The sequence below is a fragment of the Mauremys mutica genome, chromosome 13 (assembly GCF_020497125.1).
Source record: "Mauremys mutica isolate MM-2020 ecotype Southern chromosome 13, ASM2049712v1, whole genome shotgun sequence".
NCBI lineage: Eukaryota > Metazoa > Chordata > Testudines > Geoemydidae > Mauremys > Mauremys mutica.
In genome coordinates, this window is record NC_059084.1 from 31,514,598 (window position 1) to 31,528,348 (window position 13,751).

At 42.5% G+C, this 13,751-nt stretch overlaps 1 protein-coding gene across 5 annotated transcripts in view; it reads right to left on the reverse strand.

Annotated features, from left to right (window-relative positions):
- Window positions 1-13,751, reverse strand: part of PHF20 (PHD finger protein 20) — a 193,130-nt gene that overhangs the window by 34,253 nt on the left and 145,126 nt on the right. For all 5 annotated transcript variants that reach the window (XM_044985270.1, XM_044985267.1, XM_044985269.1 and 2 more), the window contains one exon: window positions 9,928-10,103. In XM_044985270.1, the coding sequence (XP_044841205.1) occupies window positions 9,928-10,103 (176 nt within the window). The remainder of the gene's footprint in view (window positions 1-9,927; window positions 10,104-13,751) is intronic.

Sequence of the window (13,751 nt, forward strand, 5' to 3'; positions counted from 1 at the left end):
ACAGCGCACAGTCAACTTGTGGAACTCCTTACCTGAGGAGGTTGTGAAGGCTAGGACTATAGCAGCGTTTAAAAGAGAACTGGATAAATTCATGGAGGTTAAGTCCATTAATGGCTATTAGCCATGATGGGTAAGGAATGGTGTCCCTAGACTCTGCTTGTCAGAGGGTGGAGATGGATGGCAGGAGAGAGATCACTTGATCATTAACTGTTACGTTCACTCCCTCTGGGACACCTAGCATTGGCCACTGTCGGTAGACAGGATACTGGGCTAGATGAACCTTTGGCTGTTCTTATGTTATGTTCTTATGTTGGGGCCATGGGTGGCAAGTTTGTAAAAATTTTGGTGGGGCCCAGAACCCGCCCCCAACTCCGCCCCCCCCAACTCCGCCCCCACCTGCCTAAGGTTTGGGAGGGGGCTCGGCGGGGGAGGTCTGGGGTGCAGATCCTGGGCTGGGGATTAGGGTGCAGGAAGGGTGCTGGGTGCAGGCTCTGGGCTGGGGCAGGGGGTGGGTGTGCAGGAGGAGGTGAAGGGTGCAGGCTTTGGGATGGAGTTTGGGGTTGGGAAGGGGTGTGTGGGAAGGGGGAGGGAGTTTGGGGATAGGAGGGAGTGCAGGGTGAGGACTGTGGGGCTGAGGATGAGGGGTACATGATGCAGGAGGGGGCTCAGGGCTAGGGAAGAGGGTTGGGCTGTGGGGTGAGGGCTGTGGATGAGGGATTCATGATGCGAGGGGGCTCAGGGCTAGGGAAGAGGGTTGGGCTGTGGGTGAGGGCTGTGGATGAGGGGTTCATGATGCAGAAGGGGGCTCAGGGCTAGGGCAGAGGTTTGGAGTGGGGGTGAGGGCTGTGGATGAGGGGTTCATGATGTGGGGGTGCTCAGGGCTGGGGCAGAGGATTAGGGTGCGGGGGGATGAGGGGTTCATGATGTGGGGGCGCTCAGGGCTGGGTCTGAGGATTAGGGTGCGGGGGATGAGGGCTCTGGCTGGGTCTGAGGATTAGGGTGCAGGGGGATGAGGGGTTCATGATGTGGGGGCGCTCAGGGCTGGGGCAGAGGATTAGGGTGCGGGGGGATGAGGGGTTCATGATGTGGGGGCGCTCAGGGCTGGGGCAGAGGATTAGGGTGCGGGGGGATGAGGGCTCTGGCTGGGGCTGAGGATTAGGGTGCAGGGGGATGAGGGCTCTGGCTGGGGCTGAGGATTAGGGTGCGGGGGGAATGAGGGCTCTGGCTGGGGCTGAGGGTTTGGGGTTGGAGAGGCTCAGGGTAAGGGCAGCCTGCCTTGCCAGTACTGGCGGAGGGCAGGCACTAGGACCCTGCTGCAGCAGACAGCAAATCTGCTGGGAGCCCTCCGGGCAGCAGGCAGGGGAGAGCCGCGCTGCGTTCTGTCAGGCAGGGACGCAACACAACGTGGCGGAGGGGGGGGAACACGCGGAGGGGGGGTGGCAGGCGGGGGCTGGGACCTGCTCCAGGCAGGGTCGCGGCGGCGGGGGGAGACCTGCGGTGGCCGGGGCCGATCCAGGCAGGACCGGGGGGGGGGGGGGGGGGGGGCGGGAAGAGACCCAGCTCCAACTATTGCTGGAGCAGGGCGCCCAGCCCTGAATATTGCTGGGGCCCGGGCCCCACACAAATATATAACCTGCCGCCCATGGTTGGGGCTAATTGTTGTCCAGACCTTACTGTGAGGATGTAGACCCCAGGAGAAAGTCTCATTCCCCTCCAATAAAAGTGTGATCAGTGTAAAAACTGAATTGCTGCCTATATAGCTCTAATAGCAAAACCCCATGGCCCTCCAGAGTTAAGCAGAGGCCAGGATGAAGCCTCAGTGACAATCTGACACATAGATTTTGTTTCAGTTCTAGTACTATTAATTTAGTAATTCTTGCTATACAAATGTACTGTTTAAATGCAAAAACCATGTATGTACCTTTCTGTAACTATTGTATTCAGACACAAATGGTTATGAATTTTATACTATATATTAAACTGTACATGGTCTAGTTGAAACCGTAACATTTTGCACTTCCGGTTACTGGGCCCAATCCTGCTCCAAATGAAATCAGTGGGAGGTTTACTGTCAGCTTCAAAGGGAGCTGCACCAGACCCTTTGTTATTTAACTGTGCCAATATTAGGATTGCATACAATTTTTGTATGTAATCTTTTTGTAAAGAAAAATGAAGATATTCTCCATGCTTAATGGCACTGAACTTCTTAGAGATGAACAGAGTGGGGAAGAGAATATTACTTACTTGTAATTCTGCCTTTTTGTAGATAAGAGCTCACAAGACTCCCACTCACAAGTCTTGCACCCCCATGCATAAACTGCCCTAGCTCTTATGTTTTTGATGCCTCAAGACACCTGTGGGTTGGTACAAGGGCTCCCTGGAATGTGTATGCTCCAATAACAAGCACTTCAGAGGTCCCAGAAAATTCTAGCCAGTTTCTTTCAGATAAGTAAGAAAAGGCAGCATTCTGTCTCATTCTAATTGGCATTTAAAGTGCCCACATTTAAAAAAAAAAAAAGTCAGCAATTCCTCCAGGAATGGGCAAAACTCCAAATGACTGCTTTGAGGGCAGGTACAGGAGACACCTCAAATCTGAGCCTCCAAATTCTGGGATAAGGTAGAGGTCTGAATGAGAATCCTCTGAGGGGATATCTTCAACAATGCAGATTTACAATTAAGTAGTTTTTTCTTCTTTAAGTTTACAACTGCACAGGATTTTCATTCTTCAAGAGTAAGTGGCTTGGGCGATGACACAAATAAAAATAATTAGAACACTCCAAGAAGCAGTGTCAAAAAGAGACTGGTACCCAATAAAGAAGAGAGACTCCTCCACCTGCCCCATAGGATAATGAAAAACATATACATAAACAGCACCAAAGGATGCACCCTTCTAAAACAGAAACTTTCAAAAGCTGTCCGACTCAAATAGGAGATGTCTCAGTATGTGAATCCAGAGATGGAGAAATAAAAACCTAGATGTATTCTTCTGTTATACAATTCCCCAGATAAGACAACCATAGAGTGTCTAGACAATTACTTAATCAACTAAGTTGTGACACTGCGGTCTGTATGGTTTTATAAAAATATGCTAATAAGTAAATATAATGTAACTGGAATACGCTTCATGCAAAAGGTCTCTTGTAAGGTATCATTACAAAGCTTATAATCTACTGAGTGTGATCATCCTATTTGTATAAATGTACCACTCTTGTATCTGAAACTAGAAATATGAAATACAACTCTGAGGGCCTATTGTAATTATGCAAAGTGTGGGCCATTAATGGTGGTTTGGAATCTTGATGACTCTCATTAACCAGAGCAATTGACTGAATGGCTCTGTTTGCAGGCAGGCCTCCCTCTGAGTCAGGCTGGGAGGAATGAAGGCTTGAAGTCTTGCAGTGACATGTGATCATGTTACCTGAACTGGAATCCATCTTTAACCTGGTGCTTTTCCACTGAGAAGGAGGGGGTGGGAACCCAGAGAGGAACAAAAGGATTCTCACCTTATGCAAAAATATATATAAAGGGGTGGAACAAAACAAAGGGGAACAGAAGCCATCATTAAAAAATCCCCTAGCTACCACCTGAGCTGGAACAAGAGCTGTACCAGGGAAAAGAATTGTACCCAGGCCTGGAAGGTGTCCAGTCTGAGGGGAAAAAAAACAAAACAAACAAAAAAAAAACGTACTGAAACATCTCTAAGGGTGAGATTATCTGTATTCAGTTTACAGAAACATAAATTTGCGCATTTCATTTTATTTTGCTAGGTGACTTACTTTGTTCTGTCTGTTACTACTTGAAACCACCTAAATACTACTTTCTGTATTTAATAAAATCAGTTTTTACTTATTAATTAACTCAGAGTATGTATTAATACCTGGGGGGAGCAAACAGCTGTGCATCTCTCTCTATCAGTGTTACAGAGGGTGAACAATTTATGAATTTACCCTGTATAAGCTTTATACAGGGTAAAACGGATTTATTTGGGTTTAGACCCCATTCGGAGTTGGGCAACTGAGTGCTAAAAATAAGCACACTTCTGTGAGCTGTTTTCACAACCTGCAGCTGTGGGGCAAGTAATTCAGACCCTGGGTCTTTGCTGAAGCAGACGAAAGTGTCTGGCTCAGCAAAACAGGGTGCTGAAGTCCTGAGCTGGCAAAAAAAAAACCACAGGAGCAGAGGTCGTCTTGGCACGTCCGTTGGCAGCTCCGAGTGGGGTTTCTGTGATCCAACCTGTCACAGTAAGTGTTTCTAACAAACTAAGTGTATGGCTACACTTGCGAGTTGCAGCACTGGTGGAGGCTTTCCAGCGCTGCAATTAGTAAGTGTCCACACCTGCAGGGCACATCCAGCGCTGCAACTCCCTGGCTGCAGCGCTGGCCAGGGCTCAGCATGGGGAATAAAGATTGCAGCGCTGGTCATCAAGTGTGGCCACACACCAGCGCTGTTATTGGCCTCCAGGGTATTAGCAGATATCCCAGAATGCTTTTATAAATTACTCTCTTTGTTTTGTTATGCAGCCTCTCTTTGTTTTGTTGTGAACTCAGAGCTCCGTTGATCCGGAGCTGCTTATCTACAAACACAGCTCCTGTTTGCTGTGATCAATCTGTGAACAATCAAATAAGATAATGAGGCAGGCAGGGAGTGAGTGTTTGCTTGACAGAAACGGGGCAGAGGGGAGAGAGGGAGTCCGTTGGCTGCAGGCTGTTTGCAGTTAAGAGTTAAGGGTAAGGGATCGGGAACATGTTCTGATTTTTCAAGGCAGGAAGGTAACACAGTGTTGGCTCCAAAAATCCACTCTCTCTCTCGCCCGCTCCCTGTCACACTATGCCCCACCCCACCCCCCTCTTTTGAAAAGCACGTTGCTGCCACTTGAACGCTGGGATAGCTGCCCATAATGCATCACTCCCAACAGCGCTGCAAATGCTGCAAATGTGGCCACATACCAGCGCTGGTAGCTGTGAGTGTGGCCACACACCAGCGCTGGCCCTGCACAGCTGGATGACCAGCGCTGCAACTACCAGCGCTGCAGATTTGTAAGTGTAGCCATACCCTAAGATTTGATGTCCTAGCCAATTTTAATGGCAATGTAGGCAATGCAGCTAAGAAAATAACCCAACGCCACCTAGCTGTCACAACCACCATGGACTTCTCCAAATTGCAGCAATTCCCATAACAAAGCCAGCCACCCACCAGACCCCTTTGGGCATGTCTCTGAAGTACAGACAACGTCCCTCTCCTGGACAGAAAGCCACCTCCTCATGACAGCCAGCCAGAGCAATCCACGGTCACTATTGTTGTGAACCAACAACATTAGTTCAACCCTAAAAGCTCTTGGTCCCCCCCGCCCCCCCAAAAAAGCCAAAAACAAACAAACAAAAAAACCCCACAACCTTCCAGAAGATCCCTGTAATAGAAAGACATCCAAAATGAAGGAGTAAGACACTGAGCTACCACCATATGTTGCCCTTTGTGTTTTGCAATAATAGAACATACCACAGAAATCCACCCCTTGCCAGAAAATTGTACTCCAGCATCTAAGTTTTAATTTCTAATCAAGTTATACTTCTAGCCCTCACATCTATGAAAAGGAGAGCGGTGTAACTGAAGAAATTATATTTTCCTGAGTCTGCAGACAGCCTGAAATAGCATAGAGAGATGTGAATTTCCCCAATTCATCTCTATAGGGCATCTTAAGTCTGACATCTAAGCCTGATAATTGCAAACATTACTATTTCACTCCTGATCATTTTAGGACAACTCCAATGCTAATTAATGTGTATCTCACTCCCAACAAATTCCTGCGTGTTCTCAAGTACTAACTGTGCCTATGCAGCTGCTATAACACCAGCTTCCCACCCCCTAATAACTACTACCATAGAGTAACACGTTATCAATACAAAAATCTGCTGCAAATCAAAGACTGAAAATATGGTAACAAAAGAATTTATCATTAAAATATAAATACATGCTACCGTACTGATTGCATTATTCAATTTCATATTACATTTGTAAAAACAGAAAGATAACTCAAGAGCTATAATTTTAAAAGTATGTCTATATAGTCCAATTCATGGGAGATGCAGCCTTGGCACTGCTGAGCTTCAGGAACGTTTTAGAAAACAGCCCTTACTGAGACTGCACAAGTACCCTCTAGTGGCACCTAATTTTTACAGCAGAGATAAAAAATAATGGTAACAATTTATAATCAACAAGAGGGTAATATGATGAGATGGCAGACAAAAGCACTTTGGCGGAATACAAGGAAAGACTGAAAAACATTAACTACAGTAAGAAGTCTAAGTTGGATAATATGAAAACAGATTGCAGAGAATCTGCTACTCATGGTGAAACCTCTTCTATTTCTGAGAAAAATATTTAACAAGTAGTTTCCTAGACTGTAATAGGATTTTCCCCATTTTCACAGTACAAGTTAGGTCAGTCAGCATCGTGTGATCCAAGATGTGAGGATGCATCATGCAAAAGCCTTTTTGGGTCAAGATGTTTGATATCACTGATAGGAGATATGCATACAAGTAGTGGCTGGCCCAAGCTAAGGCAATTAGTATGACCTAGGACTCACAAGGAAGCAGCAGCAGCAAAATGTAGTAAACTTACCTACCAAAAATAACCCAAGAACCAAATTTTAAGAGCTCTAGGCCACAGTGCTGAAAGTCTGTCTGATCTCTCCCCATTCTCCCCCCTCCCCCATGACCCCCCAACCATGTGCACATTAGTGGTGTGAAAGATATTGGCCAAAGGGTCACTCATCCTCAAAGAATCCAGGCAACCCAAAAGGTAAATAAAACCTCTAGTTTTTATTGTGTCTTAACTTATATCCACTCTCAATGCTCTTGGGGCTCAAGGAAAACAGAAGTCCCCAAACCCTTAAGTCACGAACAAACAAAAGCAATCTCTGCTCCCTCCCTGCTCCCTGAGGTTAATGTAAGCAAAAGATCTCAAATCCCTTTGCCTCAGGATTAAAAACAAACAGTCTCTAATTGTAAAGACACGAGAAATTCACAACCTAGGGGTATTTAAAGGCAGGCAGCCAGTTTCCCTCAAAGCTTCCAACAGACAGCACCTGATTTCTTACTTTCTCCTCCGATGTCCCAGACTGGTTTCCTGCAAGGTTAATGAGACTCAGCTACTTTTAAATCCTGCTCATTAATCCTTATGTCCCACTACATACAATGTCCTATCCCAGCTTCTTAAGGACTCCTAATCCACACCCCAGGCAAGACCTATCCCAGAGAGAAAGCTTTTGGCATATCAGGGTGAGGTGTATTTCTTTTCTGCCACTTTGGGAGAACTTGGCGAGAAAAGTCTGAAGTGTCTTCCACACTTTCTTCAGCAATTCATCTGAAATAGGATGCAAGGGCAAAGAAAGGGCTTCCAGTCAAGTTACCAGTCAACTTTGAGGACAGAAACTGATTCAAACCCAACTGTTTTAGCCAGCTGCTTTAAACATTTGAGGGAACAGAGGGATACTGGATCCTCTGGAACACAGTAACTGTCTTTCTGTTCCTCTGTTGCAGAGATGTATCCAGCCTCTGAAGAATTCTCCCCAGTAAATACGTATCCCCACTCAACCTGTTGCATTGATGAGGGTAATGCAAGATTTGTCACTGCTCTGCAAGTAATGTCAGCTGAACCAAGATATTCCATACAAGGTTATTCCAGACTGTTAGACCAGCCTGCTTTGCACAGATGAATCCTACTTCTAGGGCACATATATTGATGCTGGAATAAACAGTGGTCCAATACCACCAAGTGCTCTAACAGACTTTGGTGTTGGGTGCTGAATATGGTGCCATTATGACACTATATGACTAACCTGAAACACGTGAGTATTTCTGCCAACAGGCACTGCTTCAGTCAAGTTTCTCCAAATGTTGCTCCCTACTTGGATTGGGGTAGCTGGAGCCTTTGGTTTGAGAACTTGAAGTCAAAGGTGATGCACCAAAGGAAAGCTGTCTCTCTCTCTGAGCTTCCTGAACTGCATTTTTCATTAGATGAGTTGGCGCTCAGCCACTGACTTGGTATATGAATGCACCAAGGGTATTAAATCATCACTACTTTGGAGACCTCTGCTTCAAATTGGTTCAGATTGCTTTGATACAGCTAGTAAAACACATCTGCTAGGTCTGGGTCAACAGAAATGGCAACAGGCCAGAATTATGGGCATCTGATGGTGGCCTCCAGGACTGATTCCGGATGATCCTTTTAAAGCATATACAACCCATATGCCTAATCACATTCATGCCAAGTTCCTCTCCCAGGTGCAGAGCACACCAGCCATGCCTACCATTGAGATATTCCAGCCACTCTAACGCTTTTTCAAATTGTTGAGCTTCTTTCTATCCTCCTTTTTGCACGCAACAGAATTACAAAGTAGCAGTCAGAGATAATGACCAATCAACAAAGCACTAAAAAATAGAATACATAAAAGACTACATTGGGTGCATTTATGAGCTGAAAGGTAGTTCAGACTTGACTTGAAGTCTTGCAACCAAGCCAAACTAACTAAAGGGGTTTGGGGATTCAAAAGTAAGCCCCAAAATATTCCTAAAACCGACCACTTCCCAAAAGTGGAGCCAAGAGCCCTTTTAACAACTGGTATTCCAGGCCCAAAGTATCAGCAACCCAAACCACTCCACAGAACTGATTCAATTTTTATTTTCACTACACGCCAAAATTCAGAGAAATTATCAAAAGATACCAGGCAACTTGCCAAAAGAGCATTGGTGAACAGAGCTGGAGCAACAACAGTTAAAATCAAAACACTACCTGCCAGGTGCTTTTTTGCTGACTGAAGTTAGTAGGGAACAGGCTGGAATGATCTGTAGCTGGTGCACATTCACTTGGTAGAGCTCTCCTGACAATGTACATGTGCCTCAGAGGATCAAAGCACTTAAGAGCTAGGGGAGCTCCCTGAAGACCCAAGTGTGGAATCTTGTGCAGATATTTAGAGAGACAGGGAAAGTTCCACATTTGCTGCTGCTATTGTGGAGCTAGAGACAGGTTTTTCACAAACTTGGTTGAAAGGAGAGTAATATATCCAGATTGAATGAATGGATCTTCAAAAAAGTGAAAATTTAGAATGTGCAGAATATTACATAATGCATCAAGAATTGCAGGGCCCAACCCGACCCAAAACAGCAGGTTCTACTTTAAAAAAATAAAATACCACCAGATTTTTTCCTGCCCCAATGTTAAAAAATGTTTTTAGAAGATTTTACTGAGGCATTTAATAATATCCCTCATGTAAACTGAATCAAGCACTAACTCACTGTACTTGTTCATCCTTTTGACTGGGCCAGGTATGGTGAATGTACATTGTGATGAGGCAGGGCTTTTAAAACTAGCAGATAAATAGCCTCTGAGCATGCTCAGAAGTTTGGGGAAGGTTTCAAATCAATCTCAACATTTTAATTTTAATATATTTATTCTCTAACCTAGCAAAGACACTATCTTCAAAGAGAACTATGTCCATGACAAGTTAAAAACTTCAGCCATTTTTGCTGTAGTTCTGTTACAAAAGTGTTTTTGTAAAGAAGTAGGAACAATGTTTTTCCCCTCCAATTCACCCTTAATTCAAAAGTAACTGGAGATTTTACTCAAACTTTCAAAAAGGCAACATTAATGGTGATGGTCTTGATGGAACTTACATGGAATATGAATTTCTGAGGTGAACAACCAAAGTATAATTTGTTCACCTGCTATCACAGAACAGTTGCTCACCCCTGCTAACCTGATCTTTTTTTTTTTCTTTTTTGAGATGCCAGGGCACAGCAATGATACATTTCATAAGGGGTACACCCTCACATATTCCTACATAGATACTTCCATTATTGGGCTTCAGATGACATCCTTTCCTGTATTTACATTTACTTCACTGCACATCCACAGTCTACAATCATATACCTGAATCATAAAGTCATTTTCTTCTTCCACTTCACAAATGCATCGAACAATCCCAAAGTCACTTTCTTCTTCATCGAATTCCTCATCGGGGTTAGTTGTTACATCAATGTCCTGACTGCAGTCATCATCACTCCAAAGCAAACTATCTGTAGATGACTCACTCAAGGTATCTTCCTCTGTGTCAAAAAGTTAAATTGAATATATCTGTCAGAGTGATTACAGGAAAAAGCCAAATGGGGTGGCCATTCTAAATTACTGTATATCTGGGGATATGCATTGCAGGCACTATAAAATATGTCTAAGATTCTGTGTTTAAAGTAATAGTACAGTAGTAGGCTTAGAATGTGTTGAATTTGTACATTAGTTAGCAAATTCATATCTGCTAATTAATAGCTACTCCAAAATGCCTTTTGCCTTATCGAAACCTTCAGAATTCTTCTTAAGATTTTAGTTCCCAAAAATATATCTGAAAATGTCTCAAAACAAAAACAAAGTCACAAGATTCCTTTCCCACTTTAAGTGAGACCTGTTCCTACTTCCGTAGAAAAGCAGAAGTGAGAACCACAATCCGGAAAAAAAGTATATTTGTTTCTGGAATGAGGAGTTCACATCTTTGAGATGGCCAATACTATGCAGACAGCTAACAAAAGTTTCTCTCTTCAAGGTCTGAATTTATTGAAACTGGGACAGATTTTGTGGTGCTATTCCCAGCTAGATGCAGGAGTATCTAGAGGGAACAAAAGTTTATGTTCTTTGATGCCAAAGATTTTTTTTCCATCATGTGTTTTAAAATCCACTGATGTTGCCACAGGAATGTTTAAAAATTTAAATAAGCTCTTTATCAATAACTTAATATTTCCAGAGTTGGAACTGCCTTGATAATAAAAGAGTTCAATTACACATTTCAAAGCCACACCCTGTAGAAGGAGACAGTGCTGTAGCATATTGCACCACTGGGAGCCACTGTCTGTCCAAGAGGCACAATGTCTACCAAGAGTGGTCACTGTACCACAAGTCACCAGGTTCAGCATACATCCCTCCCATGCAGATGCGCTGCTGTAGCACTTTAGTGAAGATGCTCCTATGCTGATGGGAAAGCTTCTCCTGTCAGCATAATTAATCCACCTCCCTGAGAGGTGGTAGCTATGTCAATGGGAGAAGCTCTCCTGTTGACATAGCCCTGATTACACAGGGGGTGGGGTTGGTATAACTACGTTGCTCAGGGGGGTGGATTTTTCACATCTCAGTGATGTAGTTATACAGACATAGGTCTGTAGTGCAGACCTGGCCCCAGTCCCTGCACAGGGGAACAAGGAGTGGATGGAAGCCTTTGAACTCGCTCCTTCTTGTGCATCCGATACAAAGTTGGGAACAAACTAAGCTCTTCGTATATATTCAATATCAGAAACAATGTTGTTTTGTTTTAAGTTTATAGTGAAGTAAAAAAAATGCTAGGGTTAAGGTTGCCCAAGCAAACTTAACTCTGCCCTCTTTTGCGTAGTTTATAATTACATTAAAACATACTATTTAAACAAATACATTTAAACCAATACTGTACAGCCCCAGATATATGACAAGTTGTAATTTTTTCATTTATTTTATAGGGCTGTCAATTAATCACAGTTAGCTCATGCAAATAACAAAAAAATTAATCAAATCGCAGTTTTACTCGCACTGTTAAACAATAGAATACCAACTGAAATTTATTAAATATTTTTGGATGTTTTTCTACATTTTCAAGTACATTGATTTCAATTTCAACACAGAATACAAAGTCTACAGTGTTTATTTTATATGTAAAAATGATAAAAGAAACTGTATTTTTCAATTCACCTCATACAAGTACTGCAGTGCAATCTTTTCGTCCTGAAAGTGCAACTTACAAATGTAGTTTTTGTTACATATCTGCACTCAGAAACAAAACAATGTGCCTACAAGTCCACTCAGTCCTACTTCTTGTTCAGGCAATCACTAAGACAAACAAGTTTGTTTACATTTACAGGAGATAATGCTGCCCATTTCTTGTTTACAATGTCACCTGAAAGGTGAGAACAGATGTTTGTATGGCACTGTTGTAGCTTGCGTTGCAAGATATTTACGTGTCAGATACGCTAAAGATTCATCTGTCCTTTCATGTTTCAACCACCATTCCAGAGGATGTGTTCATGCTGATGACGGGTTCTGCTCGTTAACGATCCAAAGCTGTGCAGACTGATGCATGTTCATTTTCATCATCTAAGTCAGATGCCACCAGAAGAAGGTTGTTTTCATTGTTTGGTGGTTCGGGTTCTGTAGTTTCCACGTTGGAGGGTTGCTCTTTTAAGACTTCTGAAAACATGCTCCACACCTCATCCCTCTCAGATTTTGGAAGGCACTTCAGATTCTTAAACCTTGGGTCGAGTACTGTAGCTATCTTTAGAAATCTCACATTGGTACCTTCTTTGCATTTTGTCAAATCTGCAATGAAAGTGTTCTTAAAATGAACAACATGTGCTAGGTCATCATCTGAGACTGCTATAACATGAAATATATGATAGAATGCAGGTAGAACAGAGCAGGAGACATACAGTTCTCCCCCAAGGAGTTCAATCACAAATTTAATTAACACATTTTTTTAATGAGCATCATCAGAATGGAAGGAGCATATGAATGTTAAGCATATCTGGTACACATATACCTTGCAATGCCTGCTACAAAAGTGCCATGCAAATGCCTGTTCTCACTTTCTGGTGACATTGTAAATAAGAAGGAAGCATTATCTCCTGTAAATGTAAACAAACTTGTTTGTCTTAGCGATTGCCTGAACAAGAAGTAGGACTGAGCAGACTTGTAGGCACATTGTTTTGTTTCCGAATGCAGATATGTAACAAAAAACAACAACAAACTACAACAAAAATCTACATTTGTAAAAGCAGCAAAGAATCCTGTGGCACCTTATAGACTAACAGACGTTTTGCAGCATGAGCTTTCTTGGGTGAATACCCACTTCTTCGGATGCAAGCCATTTGTAAGTTGCACTTTCACTTACATTTGTAAGTTGCACTTTCACGATAAAGTGATTGCACTACAGTATTTGTATTGAAAAATACAATTTCTGGTGTTTTTTAACAGTGCAAATAATTTTAATAAAAAATATAAAGTGAACACTGAACACTTTCTATTGTGTTGAAATTGAAAGCAATATATTTGAAAACGTAGAAAATATCCAAAAATATTTAAATAAATGGTATTCTATTGTTTAACAGCATGATCAATCACTCGATTAATTTCTTTAATTGCGTGGCTAATTGTGATTATTTTTTAATCATTTGACAGCCCCACTATTTTACTTACACTAAAATCTTTGTCAGAATGGTCCAACATCTTTACTGTCATTGATTTATTTTTTCTCTCATTTAAGTATTCTAGTAACTTTTGTGTAGTATACATTTTTCTATTCAATCATCAGCACAGACTTTTAGATAACTCAGGACTGAGGCAGTTAACTATAAAAGATAACTGCCAACTTAGGAAGCCTATACATGTCACCAAATTGTCGCTATTCCTGTATGTGTTTTTCTAAATGAATTGTATGTTGTGTATGAGTTTTAGGACTGTCTGGCATATATAAAGAATATGTATTATCATAAGCTGCTATACTTGTGAATCTACAGTTGCAGAAAAAAGTATGATAGATCATATTGTTTGAGAAACAGTAGGTCATCAGGCAACTGAAGACTAACACAAAAGAGCAGAGTCAGGATTGTGCATGCAATTTTTTATTTTTATTTTTTAATAATTAACCATGCAACCTTTATGTTTACAACATGAATTTCCTAGACAGT